This window comes from Eleutherodactylus coqui, chromosome 6 (genome assembly GCF_035609145.1).
Source record: "Eleutherodactylus coqui strain aEleCoq1 chromosome 6, aEleCoq1.hap1, whole genome shotgun sequence".
In the NCBI taxonomy this organism is placed as follows: domain Eukaryota; kingdom Metazoa; phylum Chordata; class Amphibia; order Anura; family Eleutherodactylidae; genus Eleutherodactylus; species Eleutherodactylus coqui.
Genome location: NC_089842.1, coordinates 183,536,560 through 183,553,181, shown reverse-complemented (window position 1 = coordinate 183,553,181; position 16,622 = coordinate 183,536,560). Strand labels below are relative to the sequence as shown.

The following is a 16,622-nucleotide window of genomic DNA, read 5'->3' as shown; positions in this document are numbered from 1 at the left end:
CCAGCTTACCAGGCAGAAGACCGCACAGCGCAAGCGCGTCTAAAAAAAGTAAGAAGCCAGCGAAATTAGACGGAGCCATGGAGACGGGGACGCCAGCACCGGAGGGGTAAGTGAATAACTTCTGTATGGCTCATATTTAATGCACGATGTACATTACAAAGTGCATTAATATGGCCATACAGAAGTGTATAACCCCACTTGCTGCCGTGAGACAACAACTTTAAGTCTCCTGCTACAGTGCTATTCTCCAAAAGTCAGCAGTGGTCCAAGATCAGACTTTACCAATGTGACTTTTCCCATGCATCATTGACATTTCATATTAAGAGTTGGCTTTCCCTTTTAAATCGGTCACCATGAAAATCTTTCTTGATCTACAGTAACGTGTGGATAAGTGCAAAGAGACAGATTCCAGGGATGTCATTCTGATCTCTGAACGCAGTAAACCTCTATATTCTGTGTGATAATGAAGCATCCGAGTCCTGATGTGCTAGCTGTCGGCGTGTAGGCATCTGGGGGATGCAGTACAATGCAGAGCACAGACTGTTTGTTGGCTTACTGCAGTGGAATGAAAGGGAGTTTGGAGATAATTACTCTCTAACACCTACAAACATCTTAAGGATAAAGCAGCACCCCATTTTTCTCTTTTTCCCTCTTGCTCAGAGTGATTCTCATCAGCTGAGCTCCACAGACAGGATTTCTCTCGAGTAAAACTGACAAATGACAGAAACTATAAAGATCTCTCTCTACCTGATCTTCAGCGTGATGGCGGGGGTATAGTGAGTGCACATATTACTCAGTTTTAGCTATTTTAGCCAGACGTAGCAGTTTTATCCCAATTGTGAATATTGCAGAAAGAAACAACAATATGTTATAATTAGAGATGAGCGAACCTACTCGGCCACGCCCCTTTTTCGCCCGAGCGCCGCGATTTTCGAGTACTTCCGTACTCAGGCGAAAAGATTCGGGGGGCGCCATGGGTGAGTGGGGGGTTGCAGCGGGGAGTGGGGGGGAGAGGGGGAGAAAGAGGGCTCCCCCCTGTTCCCCGCTGCTACCCCCCGCTCCGCCACGCCTCCCCCCGCCCCCCTCCGAATCTTTTCACCCGAGTACGGAAGTACTCGAAAATCGCGGTGCTCGATCGAGTAATTACTCGAAACGAGTAGGTTCGCTCATCTCTAGTTATAATCTCAACAGGTGAATAAACCTTAACCCTTCTGGCCAGAGTCCACATATGGGACATACTGCATGTGTACCTGGTATTTCTCTCTTCCTGCCCTCTGAGTCGGAGCTTTTGTAACAGGTGATCCACAAGATCGGACTCCAAGATCCTCTTCTCAGTCTGACGCTCCTTCTCAAATGCTTTCAGCTGTTAGGAGCCAAAGAAACCAGCCATGTAAACATGTATTCAGCTGAGCCCGTGTGAGAACAGCCGAGGACTCAATCATTATGGAAAGTAACGCAAACTTTCCATCAAGTCCCATTTATCTTCAGCATTATGTTCCAGACAAGAAGTTAACCCCGAACTATTTCTCCACATGAAAGAAGTCCTCCTCCACCGGATTGCCTATCCTTTTATGTACTGTACATTGTACTTCCCTGCAGTTCAGCCTTTTGCCTGCTTATGGTCAGACATCATCTTGAATGTAGGATTTCACATGGTTTTCTGTTCCTCTATTCTTTGCTATTAATCCCTGCCACTTCACCGTGAAATCCAGTAGCATCACCGTCTCCAGGGAAGACAGCGAGGTAGTTAAGGCAGATAAATAAATGACACATAGATCCCCATAGACTTAAGAACAAAAAGCATGTCATGGAAGGCTGAGTCAGACTATTGCTATACAATGGCCTCAGTATGATATATGGAAATGAAGGCAGCAAGAAATAAAAATACATATGGAATTCCTTAAATGGGTTCTTCTCTAAAAACAAATTATCCCCTAGTCATAGCATAGGAATAACTATCTGATCTGTGGGGATTCAACTACTGGGACCCCTACGGAGCATGAGAATTGCGGTTGCAAATATCCCAGAATGAATGTTGCAGTGGTTGAACATACGCACTGCTGCTCTATTAATTTCAATTAAACTACCGGAGATAGTAATGTTCAAGCACTCTTATCTGCAACAGTCCCACTGCAATGAATGGAATATCAGGATGCAAGCTCGACCAATGCACCATTGATTCAAGGGTATATGAGACCCTATTCTCGGTGGGGCGGGACGAATGGGGACACAGCAGTCTGACTCCCTCAGATTAAATAGCTAGCACCTATGCACAGGATTTGTTTTCATGGGGCAACACCTTTAACCCTTTGCAATCCAATTTTGGATTTAGGGTTTCCTAGGGGGCTTTCTCTTTCTGCCATTATACAATGGCGCCATCTGCTGGCAAGAGCCAGTACTGCAGTATGTGACATGCCGGAGAGGCCCCCGACCACAGAGCGGCCAGTAAACTACAGTAAGAATACCCTGCCGGACGTCTTTCGAGATCGGAGTTGTACAGGCTTCAATCAGAATGTCTTTAGACGTCAGACAGTGGATTGGAAAGGGTTAATGGAACAGATGGATAAACTTTTAGTTTTAGAGTTTACTTTTAAGATCTATAATGTTCTTTAGAACTAAAATGCTTGAGGCTTAAGGCCCTTTTACATGGAACGATTATTGTTAACGACATCATTTAAATGAGCGAAAATGTACGAAAAATAAGTATAAACTCGGCCAACGATCGAAGTGAAAGATAATTTGTTCGCTTATTGTTCATTTCATGCATGTGTGAATGGTGACATCTTTTGCTCGTTCCAACGCTAAATAGTTAGGTGTAAAAGCACCTTTAGCCTAGCTGATGGTCAAATACGGCAAACTTGTTACGTTGAGATCTAATTCCTACATGTCCGATAAATGATACCGGGAACAGTGATCAGTATCCCACAATAATGTAATGTATTTGCACATACACATATAGATTACTTTATTTACCTTGACGTGACTTCCTTCTTTATCAGAGACAATGGCAGCAAAAGGAATCCCAGACAATCTGCAATGTTCCTGGAGCTCATCCTGCGACTACAAGGGGGAGAAGAGTTGTAGCAGACTAAGTGTTCTGGGGAGCAGAACTCTACTTATTTCTCTATAGTAAAGAGGGAAACGCAAAAGATATTGTCAAACTGGTAAGCCTAATGCATGAAGTAGGATGCCCAAGCCTCCAGAAGTGTATGTGTGTCCTTGGAGAGGGAGATTTAGGCTTTTCTAAAAACACACAGGTTTATAAAACCAGATGATTCCTTAAAATACTAAGAGGCAGAGGAATAAAAAATACAAACATCTGCCTAGCAAACCTGATGGTGCCAAGCCACCTGGAATATATTTGTTTCTTGCCCTTTGGGCATATTTTTTTTGTAAATTATGGACTTTAAGAACTTTAAGTCAAAAGAAGGAGGGCAAATTGTGATTCTTCAGCTCTCCCCACCTTCAATAACACAACAAGTTAACTATATCTATAAGGCTTCTTTCCCACAAGCGTATATTGGCCACCGTTTTCACGGTCGGACGATATACGCTATGTTGGGAGAGATAAAATTGGTGAACGGGCGCACAAATCAAACGTGTGTGTGCCTGTTCAGACGGCATGGGTCCCAGCGCATATGCGCCGAAACTACCATGCCGCTGCCCCTTTTACCTCCCTATCGCACGCTCACCTCCTCTCCTCCCTGCTTATTCTTTGCAATGGGAGGGGACGGGGTGGTACAGAGCTGAGCGACGTCCCGTCCTGCCTGGGAGGAGTCCCATTGCTGGCTATGGACAAGGAGCGGGGAGAGGGCTCCACCCATGCCCCACCCCTTGTCCACAGCCAGCAATGGGAGGAGGCGGGACGGGACGCTTAGCTCTACCCCCATCCTGCACCCTCCCATTGCAGAGAGCCAGCAGGGAGGAGAGGACAGGTGAGCTAGCACAGGAAAGGAGAGCAGAGGGAGGGTGTTTAGCAGCCACGCTGCTAAATTCTTTCCCACCTGCGGCCGCTGCCATAGGAGCCCATGCAGCGGCCGACGTATTCCGGCCCCAAAGATAATTCCAGGACTACCTTTTGGGCCCAACGTAAAAACGCCTGGCACTATATTGGCCGGCCGGCCGCTTTTACCTCTCAAGAATACAGCTATGTGATCTGATGCATTGGAATCCAATGCATTAGATCACAGCTTATATCAGCCGGCCGTGAAAATGGCTGGCTGATATACGTTTGTGGGAAAGAAGCCTAAGATGGCATAGATCCCGAGTTGGGTTGAACACAGCTGAATATGCTTTTTAGCTACCAGGCAGCCATTGATTACATAGTCTAACAGTTCAGACTAGTATGGCTTTTACTGCTAAAGAATTTATGCAGACCAAACTGTATCCAAAGTAAGTTGTACCTCTTGTATTTGACCTTTTCAATACATGTCTTCTACACAGTTTGCCTTTTTCTAGGAAACAATTTCTTGGTAACATATTAAGTTAGGCTTCGATTTACCTGCCCTCCTCATCCCTGCATACCCCTACCTTGTCTTCCCTAGACCCGTATTATGTTTTGCATTTTTCCTTTCTATACTGATGCTTTGTGATTCAGCATATGTTATGTTACATTTTTTGCATCAGCGATTGAATATTTCTGTATTTCTTGACAAAATTCAATAAAAAGATTTTTTAAAAATTAAAACATGTAAAAGGACAAATCAAGCTCGTAATCTGTTCCTTAAATTAACTGGAAATAATCCTAACATAATCCTACTTGCATAGACTAGTTTTACACGAATATTCACCTCCCACTGCTACTTACCTCAGACCAATCATACATAATCTCAGCTGTGATGCCGGCAGTCCAGAGCTTCTGAATGATGCCAATAGCCCTGTTCACGGACATCTGGCCAGCGCTCACAACCAAAAGGTCACACCTGCTCACCTGGAATTAGAAAGGACATAGATACCTGTAGTAGACTGGTAGAAAGGATGACAGCGCTTCAACTAAAGCCTAATCTTTACATCATCATGAATACAAAGGTCCTCGCTAACAGAAATGATATTTTCAAACGTATATGTAACCATTTAGAAGCTGCAGGGCGCGTCGGGATCCGTTGGCTGAGGTTAAAGTAAGAGGGAAAGTTGCAGAGTTTAAATATTTGACTAGGATTTTATTTTGATTCTGATTTTCTTCCAAACATTTAATGCGGTTAATTTAAAAACAACATATGCCCATATGTCCTAATTAGGCACAAGGGAATCAAATAGGAGGGTTCTTCAGTTGGCTATACCAACCTCCTCCCCCTTACAAGCACAGGGGAGAGCCACTAAGTGTGTCTCCTGCTCTAGTGGACCCAACCCATCGATCATCTTTAGGGAAAGAGTTGTTTTCCCAAGGACTAAATTAACGTGAACACATTCACAACACAGGGACCCATGCTAGTCAATACGCCAATTCATCTCATGGGGGAAGGGGTTCCCCTAAGACATGGTCAAGGTGAGAAAAAACAAAGCAGCATGAATTATTTTAGTCCTATTTGCACTCAAGTTTTTGCAGATACAACATGGATAAGTTTTATATATGCTCATGTGAATTCAGCCCAAGACTACTCCTTTACTCAGATGTATTATGCTGTGTGCTCTCTAACCCTTAATTCCACCTGGTCAACATTTTGTACATGGGACTACACGTGAGACCTTGTGTAGGATGTGATCTACTTTCAGGCTGTCTTGCTACAGCTCCTTTTAAAAGCTATATACAGTGAAACCATCATGAGGCAACCACCCAAAAAATTGCATTGAAAGAGTGGTCTTCTCAAAGAAGATGGCCAGTATACATAATCTATGGTGGAACTGAAAGATGTGGTCTCTGGGATCCCGTCTTGCTCAAACACAGAACTATAAAACAGTGTGAATAAGGCATTGTGCACACAGCAGAGCTGCTGCATGGTACCTCCAATATGGACAAATTCTCCCCTACAAACAATGCTTCTATGTAAGAATCTTTTTGTTACTGCATTGAATGAAGCATGACCATATCAGCTGCTATTGTTGGGGGAATTTTTGGCCAATTTTCCAGAGTTATTTTCCAATTAAATCCCATTTAGCTATAGAAGAATTTGCACAGTGATGTGTGGAACTTCCAGACAGAGGACTACCAGCCGCCATTTACAGCAGAGTCTATAGTAGAGCAATGGACTTGCAGTCATGCTGTTAATTGGCCAATAGGGGAACCACAGCACCCCTATATTTTCCAGGAGAAGGTCATTATTGAATGAGAGAGATTCTAATTTGATAATAAATTTCTATTAATGCATTTACCATAATATTTACAGGACTATAAAGCTGGAGCTTTGACAAAATGATTATATATATATATATATATATATATATATATATATATATATACATACACACATATTTACACACATATACACACTGATCAACATGTGTGGATGAGAAAAACTTTACATAAACTTACATTTTCATCAGCGCTGGAAAGTGCGGCAGAGATCTTATCTATGGCTATGCTAACGCCGACAGCACAGGGCAGAACAAAGGATCCAGTCTGAGGGCCTTTAAACTGTGAAATCTGAATACAGAATACAGCGTTTACAGATCTGTCACAAGTCCGTCATTCCCAACATCAGTAGGATAACCTATCTGCAAGTATAACCACGAATATCAACTTTTGTAACATTGATTAAAGTGCTATAAAAAGTAAAATTAGAGGATTATTTCTATTTCATAAAGTGATGGCTTATTACTGAGATACGCCATCACTTTATAATCAGTGGAGGCCCAACATCTGGAACCCTCATTGAGCCACAGAATGAAGGGGCTGATGTACCGCGGGGTTCCTTTCACAGTACTTCCCTAAAGAGCAGTAACCTACCTACCTGCTGTGCAATGGAAATTGCAGCACAGCTTCATTCAAGTAAATGGTGGAGGACTGCTATCTATTCATATAAAGGTGGTATACCCCTTTAATAATATATTCAAAAGTGTATCTGAGTTCTATATGAGCTACTTTTATGTAATGCTAGATCCCCTCATTGACACATACTTTCAAGAGCCACTCGGGAGAATTTCTTCTTCGCTCATAATGTAGCTATTTCCCCAGTATATATAAATCACCTAATAATAACTTTCTTAGTTATACCTTTCTATTTTGGCCTCTTTCTCCTCAGGTGGTCATGTGATCTCAATTATGACCAGCTTAAAATTTACTTGGGATTGTGTGTTCTCAAATTAGTCTTCTCTTAAGACAGCATAACGTTGTGATGGATCCTAGCACACAAGCTCTTTAGAATGAGACACACATTTCTATCAGTGTCTAGTTCAGGCTCCTGAGCATATACTTATGGTCTACAACTTATTTAGGTAAATATAACAGTGTCCTCCCAGCAGGCAGAGATGGTATATGCTCTAGCTGATGATGGGCTGATGTATTATGGGTTGATTGCACAAAATAAAGAAAGAGAAAGCAAGGACAAATGGCAGAGGGTGCCAGATATATATCAGACAGGAGGCTGCACTGCATAGAAGTAACTGCAATATATAAAATAGACCTCCAGAGTGTGATAGGCAATCAGGTGGAAGGGGCATGGATGGAAAAGTGTGTTTTCGCCAAAGTGATCATTTCAAGATTAAAAAGGACACATCATTATGTCATAAGCAGACAGTATGAGCCTCATGTCAAACAGCTTAAAAGCATGCTGAGGGTTGGGGTTAGCTATTCCCTGCTAATCATTCAAGACGCCCCCCCTAATAAAGGCACAGACCAAACTCCCCAAAAAGTGCACATTAGAGTCTTATGTCCGTTACACAACACGCTAAGAATTGATATTCTCTCAAAGACTAAAGCAGATTTGGAGCCCTTTAAGAACAAGATACAAAAACAAAACTTCGAAAACAGAGATCATCATGTGTCAGCCAAATATAGTAGATGAACCATCAAAGACAGAAAGAAATATCACTGGTTTATATGCCTTGTGATGGACAGGTATGAAATTGCCTTGGTTGCATTTTGAAAGTAAGATTGTACATTACAAGTAGCCATTCTAAAGAAATATACCATTCCTTTACATATACAGAAATACCCTTAGAATTCATTACTCCTAATCATACAGCATTAATATAGTCTGCAGCTCTCATTAGTCTCTGTTCCTGGAGTGGCTCAAAGTCTTATCTCACGGATTTACATACTATAACTATGAAAGCCACCCAAGTATATGAAGTGTGGACAAATGAGAAAACAGGCAAATGTATGCAAATAGTTTCAAACCCATAACCTCCATGCTAACTGTGGTACCAAACCATCCAAATATTTATGTATATGGGTAGCTGGACCCATTGGAGCAGAAAAAGGATAACTTACATACATGTACATGTGCACAGGACTCCCACATGTACAAAAACTCAAAGGTGTCCATACATCTTCAGTAGCTGTCAGTCAACATCTATTTCTCCAACTCCCTCATACTCATGAACGCAGGGTTTGTCTGAGCAGTCAAGGGCTTTCAATGGGCAGAGGTTGGTAAAGTAAGACGCTGCCAGAAAGCTCTAGCAACTGCTTATCTCCAGGGGGAACAAATTACATGCAAAGGAGAAAAATAATTTCAGATTTTCATTCTATGCGAGATTTAAAGGTGTATTCTGGTATAAGGGAATAGATAACTGATCTGTAGGGGTCTGTCCAATGGGAACCTCACCAAACTGGAGAATAGGGGTTCAGTTGGTCCTTAAAAGAATGTGCATCGCCACTCCATTCATTTTAACAAGAGCACCGGAGATTGCCAAGTACTTGAACTTGGCAATTCCCAGTGGGGTCATTAAAATGAGCGAAAAGGCGGCGCGCATGTACAATCTCTGCTTCATTCATGTGGGGACCCACTGGATCCCTGATCTTGGGATCAATGTGGGTCCCAGTGGTTGGAACCCTAACTGATCAAGCAAGTTATTACCCTAACCTGTGGCTAGTAGATCACTTCATCCTACCGGAATACCCCTTTAAGGCTCTACTGAAACTTAAGATTCAGCAAACATCTCAGCCTGCCTCAAAATGTATGATCATTACAAGTTAAACGGGACATCCCCCTTGTACATTCCCTAATTGATAAATGGACCTTCCTCTCCCATGTGTTAGAGCAGACAACCATAGCATATAGGTGGTCTTGTTCTGGTAGACCATTGTCATCTCTACATTACATGGATGACCATCAAAATGATCACAAACTGACAGATTTCCTAAAAACAATGGATTGCTGAGGGTGCTGCTCAATAAATAGGGGTTCTTGAGAAGGGTCCAGCCATATAACAGTGCACCTAAATGGCCACTTGATACCCCGAGTATGGTCATGAATGGGAATTGCAAATACATTTGCAATGGAATATTTGCATGGAAACTAATAAGAAAAAGCAGGTAGGTGGTGAGAGGGATGAATAGATAACATGGAAATATTCAAGTGTCATTTATTGACTCCATAAACAGGATTAACACAGCTCTGCATAATAAATAGAGCGGTTCCTCTTTTCGGCGTTAGAGATGAGATATGGATAGTGAATGTATCAGCAGATAACAAGCACATGTTCTCACAACGTGCATGGTGTAAGACAAGGGATTATTTCCTCCACAGCTGGACACACTGCCCAGTCCTGCTTTAAACCCTCCATTATACTCAAGACGTACCAGATGGTCATATCTGCCCCCAGCTGCGAGGATCTCCGGAACGGTTCTCTGTCGGCGTTTGATGAATGCAACAAACTGAAAAACGATCCCGTTGTGCTGCTGCATCTTATAGACAAGACCGAAATTCACAACCACCTATAGAGCAAGTACACGTGTTTAAGTATCGTGACATGTAATAAACTTTACATAAACAGCTGCCAACGTCAAGACACTTCACGAATATCCCTAGTGTCTTGTTCCAGGGGTCTGAGTCATCCTCAGAAGGGACGCTTACATCCATTTCTCTTTTCAGCTGTGCAGATTATTAATCACAGGTCAATTGGTTAGTGAAATGTTATGATGAAAAAATTATATAGTGGACATACTGAATACAAATAACATAATCTAGGACTAGGGTTGTTCGTCATGATGGGCTAGGCGGGAGAATCAGGCTGATTTGCGCTAAATTGGATTGGGTCAAGCCGACATGATTTTTCAGGAAAATCACTGCAAAATCGGAGGAGGAGGTGAAGAGAGAGGAAGGAGAATAAAGAGAAAGAAGGAGGAAAAAAAATAGAATAAAGAGGGAGGAACAGGGGTGGTTAGCACTGTTGCCTTGCAGTGCTAGGATCCTAGGTTCAAATCTCATCAAGGTCAACATGTATGGACTCTGAAAAACTCCATACAGATGTTGCTCTTGGTCAGATATGAACCTAGATCTCCAGCACTGCAAAACGGCAGTGGCAACAACTAAGCCACCACACTTGTTCTTTCTTCTTTCAAATCTGACTAAGGACAACATCTGTATGGAGTTTTTAGGTTCTCTTTGTGCTTATTCTTCTCCTTCTCTGGAAAAGAAAGATCAAGCGTGGTGGCTCAGGTGTTAGGACTTCTACTTTGCAGTGCTGAAGTTCTAGGTTCAAAAGAGTCCATGAAGAGGTTGCCCTTGATAAGATTTAAACCTAGGAACCGAACACTCCAAGGCAGCCGCCAAATTTGGCTGCATCAGGGGCTTTCTGAAGGGCAAATTAGTGAGCCCGATTTTTAATTCCATTGACTTTACTGGGAATCTGTACAGGTTGTGCAAATTCCAAATGATTGGAAAATAAGGCCGATCACTCCCGACACAACTATTCTAGCAATCGCTCATCACTATCTAAAACCCAATAATCTGAAAATCATAATAATCTGGCACTGGGCAAACAGTCTCTATGCTGAATTAGTAGGAAAGTACATGATAATCTAGAAGTTCAGAAACAAACATTGAAAAATATCAGCATTTATCAGGCATAATACCAAAATGTGTGAAGACTGCGCCTCACACTGAGGCCAGGCCCACATTAGTAGGTTGAATTCCACGTGCAGATATCTGAAGCAGAAGACCTGTAAATGACCATGGAAGCGAATTGCATATTGTTTTCCGCACAGATATACTGCGTATCATCCGTACAGAAGAAGAATCGCAAATCAGCGCATGACATCAGAAAGTAACCCAACCCGCTTGAAACATCCTTCTAGTGCTCAGGCAACATTCTCTTGTGCTGTCGTGGTAAGACCTGTTCTGAGAGCCTTCAGGGTGGGATACTGCTCTCTTAGCTTGGCTGCTTTTATACTACTTATTTCGAAAGTAGTAAAAAACCATAAAAAAAAAAAAATACACTTTAGAGGAATAAGTGGAGGTTGCAGACAGCAGTCTGGATGGTGTGCTGCTCCCCAGACCGTCCTGCATTGTCTTCCCACAAATTCCTGCTTTTATTCTATTTATATCTGGTCTTCTAGTAACTTGCGTACAAATCCACATCCATAAGCAATGTTAATTGCGTATGCACTGCAGATCGAAAGCATCCATAGAGAGCAATGGAGCCCATATGCGCAGAATCCATCGTAAAATAGACCATGCTGCGGTTTTTCTTCCACTCACAGAATCCGCAATTCCTACTTGCAAGTGTGAGCGAAACTTCGATGCCTTTCAATGCCCGCATATTACATGCATGGATGGCAAACTCAGAATCTGCTATTCATATCCGCTCGTGTGAGACAGGCCTTACCCTATTAAATCTGACAATAAAAGGCTACACTGAAGTCAACAGACCTATCAGTTGTCTTGTGCAAGACGCTGAATAGCAATAATAATAATAATAATAATCTTTATTTGTATAGTGCCAACATATTCCGCAGCGCAATAGCTCCTGCTATATACAAAAAAAGAATGCACAGTAACTTGGGAAAAGATACAGTGAGATATATATCTATCAAATTACAGTTCTTACCTGAAGCTTAATGTTCATCTTCTTGACTAATCCAATAATTTCCTCCAAGTCTTTAAGACCTTGCTTGGCCAATACCCCAACTGCTGATTTCTGCTTTGTCAGGGTGGCCATCATGGCTCCCAGCTCTTGAAGCTCTCCTTTCTGTTCAATATACTTATAAAGGCGAACCAACTGAAACTGAAAATATTACAGAGGGAATCACTTACATTTTTAAAACATACATATATACAGCATATAAAATTGCAAGATACAAAACATCAGTGCAAAACATCCCATTCCATAAATTGTTATTACAGAAGGTTTACCATTAACCCTTTGCAATCCAATTTTGGATTCAGGGTTTCCTAGGGGGCTTTCTCTTTCTGCCATTATACAATGGCACCACCTGCTGGCTAGAACCAGTACTGCAGTATGTGACATGCTGGAGAGGCCGCTGACAACAGAGCGGCCACTAATCTACAGTAAGAATACCCTGCCGGACGTCTTCTGACATCAGAGCTGTACAGCCTTCAATCAGAATATTTTTAGACGTCAGACAGTGGATTGGAAAGGGTTAAAACAGATGTTCTACCACAAGTGGTCTTTTACTTTAAAAAGAGAGAATTTTGCATATTAAAATCCTTTATTCCAGCAATGTTTTTTTAAAGTGACCTTCCAGTTACAAGGCCAAAATTGGTATACAATTCAGTACCTGTGGGGAATGTTCACTTGCTAATTGCTTTATCTCACATCTTGTTCCTTGGCTCCTTTTCAGCTTTTCTCCATTAGGCCAGAATAGTGACTAACATTTATCTACAGTGCTTAATCTGAAGTCTTCGACACGCTCTCTATAATCATTGGTTCAGGGTGTAGAGGAGGCAAGCTGAACCAATGAGGAGCCAGGGGGTGTGTCCAAGACTACTACAGATTAAGCGCTGTAGCTAAACTACAATCACAGCTCTGTCTTGATGGAGAGGAGCTAAAGAGCAGCCAAGGAGCAAGATTGGAGGTAAAATAAATTTCAGGTGATTATCCCCTATAGCAGGGGTGTCAAACTCATTTTCACCGAGGGCCACATCAGCCTTATGGCTACCTTCAAAGGGCCGATTCTAATTGTAAGACAGTAAAGTAAAAGTAAACCCCACAGTGGCCCGATTGGTAATAAGGTTCCCCATAGTGGCCAGTGACGCACGCCATTCTGCGCATACACGCGCACGGCATTCTGCGCATACACGCGCACGCCATTCTGCGCATACACGCGCACGCCATTCTGCGCATACAGACGCACGCCATTCTGCGCTTACAGACGCACGCCATTCTGCGCTTACAGACGCACGCCATTCTGCGCTTACAGACGCAGGCCACTCTGCGCACACACCCGCACGCCACTCTGCGCACACACCCGCACGCCATTCTGCGCACACACAGACGCACGCCATTCTGCGCACACACAGACGCACGCCATTCTGCGCACACACAGACGCACGCCATTCTGCGCACACACAGACGCACGCCATTCTGCGCACACACAGACGCACGCCATTCTGCGCACACACAGACGCACGCCATTCTGCGCACACACAGACGCACGCCATTCTGCGCTCACACAGACGCACGCCATTCTGCGCTCACACAGACGCACGCCATTCTGCGCTCACACAGGCGCACGCCATTCTGCGCACACAGGCGCACGCCATTCTGCGCATACACCCGCACAGACGCACGCCATTCTGCGCGCACAGACGCACAACATTCTGCGCATACACCCGCACAGACGCACAACATTCTGCGCATACACCCGCACAGACGCACACCATTCTGCGCATACACCCACACACCATTCTGCGCGTATACGTACAGACACACACACATATATACAGACACACACACATATATACAGACACACACACATATATACAGACACACACACATACATACATACATACATACAGACACACACATTATATATATATATATATATATATATATATATATATATATATATATATATATATATATATATATATGACACACACACACACATACATATATATACACACACACACACACACATATATACACATACATACATATACACACACACACACATATATATATATATATATATATATATATATATATATATATATAGACACACACACACACATATATACACACACACACGTATATACACACACATATATATATATATATATATATATAGACACACACACACATATATACACACAAACACATTATATATATATATATGACACACACACATATATACACACACACACATTATATATATATATATGACACACACACACATATATACACACACACAAGGCTCTCACCCTGCAGCTGCTCCTCCTCAGCGATGCTCTCCTTGCTGCAGAGATCATGTTCTCTGCACTCCCCCTTCCCTCCTCCGCGGCCGTTGTCAGTCTGCTATCGGCACTCCTCTATTACTGTCTGCAGTAGACAGAACAAGCCGAGAGCAGACTGCCTACTGACAGCAGCACGGAGGAGTGAGGGAACTTACTGCATAGCCGGCGGGCCACAGAAAATGAGGCGGCGGGCCGGATTCGGCCCGCGGGCCTTGTGTTTGACACCTGTGCCCTATAGGTATTCACTTACATCAATTTTGACCTCTTGACTGGCGGGACATCTTAAGCTATGCAAGTATTAATTGATTTTTTTTTTCTTACCTCACTCAAGGGGGGGCTTTTTCAGCATAAAAAAAATGTGCTGAAAAACTAGGCTTATACTCGAGTATATATGGTATGTCCGCCAGTTTCTTAAGTGGGTGCAAGAGCTGTCCCAGATGGACTAGTATAGATGGATTCACAATGTACCAGAATAAACGCAAAACACAACATACAAAGTGGCGTTTCGGTCCTACAGATGAGCTCTTATCAAGCTTGAAGATAGCGCTGACGTTAATCTTGCATTTATTAACTTCACAACTTATTATTAAAATGTGCTGGAAATTTCACAATGAGGAGCCCCATAAGCATGTATGATTATATGCCATGGACAAATCAGCCGCAAAATTAGTAAGTTGACATGCAGACCCAGAAGACGACATGCTGTGGATTTCACCCTTTGCAAGCCAAAATTTGCAAAGAAAAAAATGCAGATTTTGAAACAAATTAGTCATTAGTGTAAAATTACTTGAATCTGCTCTAATAGGGATGAAAATGGCCTATATTAAGGCCATTTTACACGCAATGATTGTCGCTCAAAACTGACGAAACGGATGAAAGTGAGCGATAATCGTTACATGTAAACAAGGGCAGCGTGCAGTTTTTGTTTGAACGATGGATTTCAGTTCACCTAAAATCCATCGTTCAGTCGCCGAAAGACTGAGCAAATACATTCCATTTAAATGAATTTCACTCATCTTTCAATAGACCACAGGAGGTTTTGCCCGCGGCATGTTTATACTAGCCAGGAAGAGAACAAAGAAATGTGTTGGAAGATGTTTATACAGCTGGGCATGTGTTTAAAACACACACTGGGCTCTGCAAACAACTCGAGATCAGCAGAATCTGCAAACATTTGTCTAATGTGTATGGCCAGTTTATGGCTAAGCACCTATAGCAGGATATCATGTGATATACTGTACTTACATTGTTTTCTGAAAGTGAGAGGTTACAAAACTTGGCTTCCACTTCCCTTTTAGTAAGTTTCTCAATCTGAAGACGATAAAGCGAAGATGAGTACCAGAATGTAAAATAGGTTGTTCAGACTAGAAAAATGTCTGCTGTGTTTTGCAGAAGCCGCATCATATCTGTTAAAATGGGCTGTGTCTAGTATTACAGTTCAGCTCCATTTACTTGATTAGAGGCTGTTGATCGAGCAATCGGAATGCAAGCCAATAATTGTTTTATATTTCTATCTTCTATCTGGCAATCTTGTATCCATTTATAAATTAATCAGTACGGAATGAGAATTCATTTTTTATTGTAGATTATATCTTTGCCCTGGAATGTAAGTTAAAAGTCTGTAGGCCTGATCAGTAGTTTACAGGTTGTGGTTTACTATAGCAAATGTTAGAGAAAGAATCTGAAAGTTAAACAGAGGAACTCTCCTACAACCGTGCAGAAATGTAGAAGTGGCTGGACCCTTCTTATGTAAAACAGAACCCATTATGAGCCGTAACGAAAACACCTTTAACCAGTTGCTAAGAGAACAATGAACAATATTATTTTATGTACGTGATAGCAATTAAAACCACATAAATGTATATTTTTGTACATAACAGGGATTACTGCTGCGCATGACTGAAGCATCATATATGCTGATTTCTAAGGTCTATATAAAAAATAAGGTGCATCCAATAAAAGAGAGGGATTTTCCTTTGTTTAATGTGCTGCTTCCCCGAACTGCTCGCATCAAAATACGAATGGCTACCTGTCTGTGAATGACTGTGTGAGTTTCATGTGATGATGTCACCGTCATGTGTCACCGACTCTGAGCTCCACCCCTGATCACATGACGGTGACATCCTCACAGGTCCTAAAACATGCAGAGCTTGACAGCAGCCATGTGCTTACAGGACCTATGATGCTCACTGTCATGTGATCAGGGGCAGAGCTCAGACTCCCAGTGACTGATCATAGGATGGTGATATCATCACAGGCCTTGTGAGCACACGGCTGCTGTCCGGCTCTGCTGGTTTAGGACCTGTGACCAACTCCAATCCCTTT

The 16,622-nt window shown here is 42.4% G+C and overlaps 1 protein-coding gene across 3 annotated transcripts in view; it reads right to left on the bottom strand.

Annotated features, from left to right (window-relative positions):
• The window catches only part of EIF2AK4 (eukaryotic translation initiation factor 2 alpha kinase 4), an 81,686-nt gene that overhangs the window by 11,343 nt on the left and 53,721 nt on the right, over nt 1-16,622 (bottom strand). For 2 of the 3 annotated variants that reach the window (XR_010793215.1, XM_066608419.1), the window contains exons 27-33: nt 15,543-15,608; nt 11,929-12,105; nt 9,680-9,814; nt 6,470-6,580; nt 4,808-4,930; nt 2,974-3,060; nt 1,251-1,363 (exon numbers count right to left, since the gene is read on the bottom strand). Coding sequence is in view for 2 of the 3 variants with exons in the window: in XM_066608419.1 (XP_066464516.1) it covers nt 1,251-1,363; nt 2,974-3,060; nt 4,808-4,930; nt 6,470-6,580; nt 9,680-9,814; nt 11,929-12,105; nt 15,543-15,608 (812 nt within the window). In the remaining variant the exon portion in view is untranslated. The remainder of the gene's footprint in view (nt 1-1,250; nt 1,364-2,973; nt 3,061-4,807; nt 4,931-6,469; nt 6,581-9,679; nt 9,815-11,928; nt 12,106-15,542; nt 15,609-16,622) is intronic. The other variant, XM_066608420.1, reaches the window with a different exon arrangement.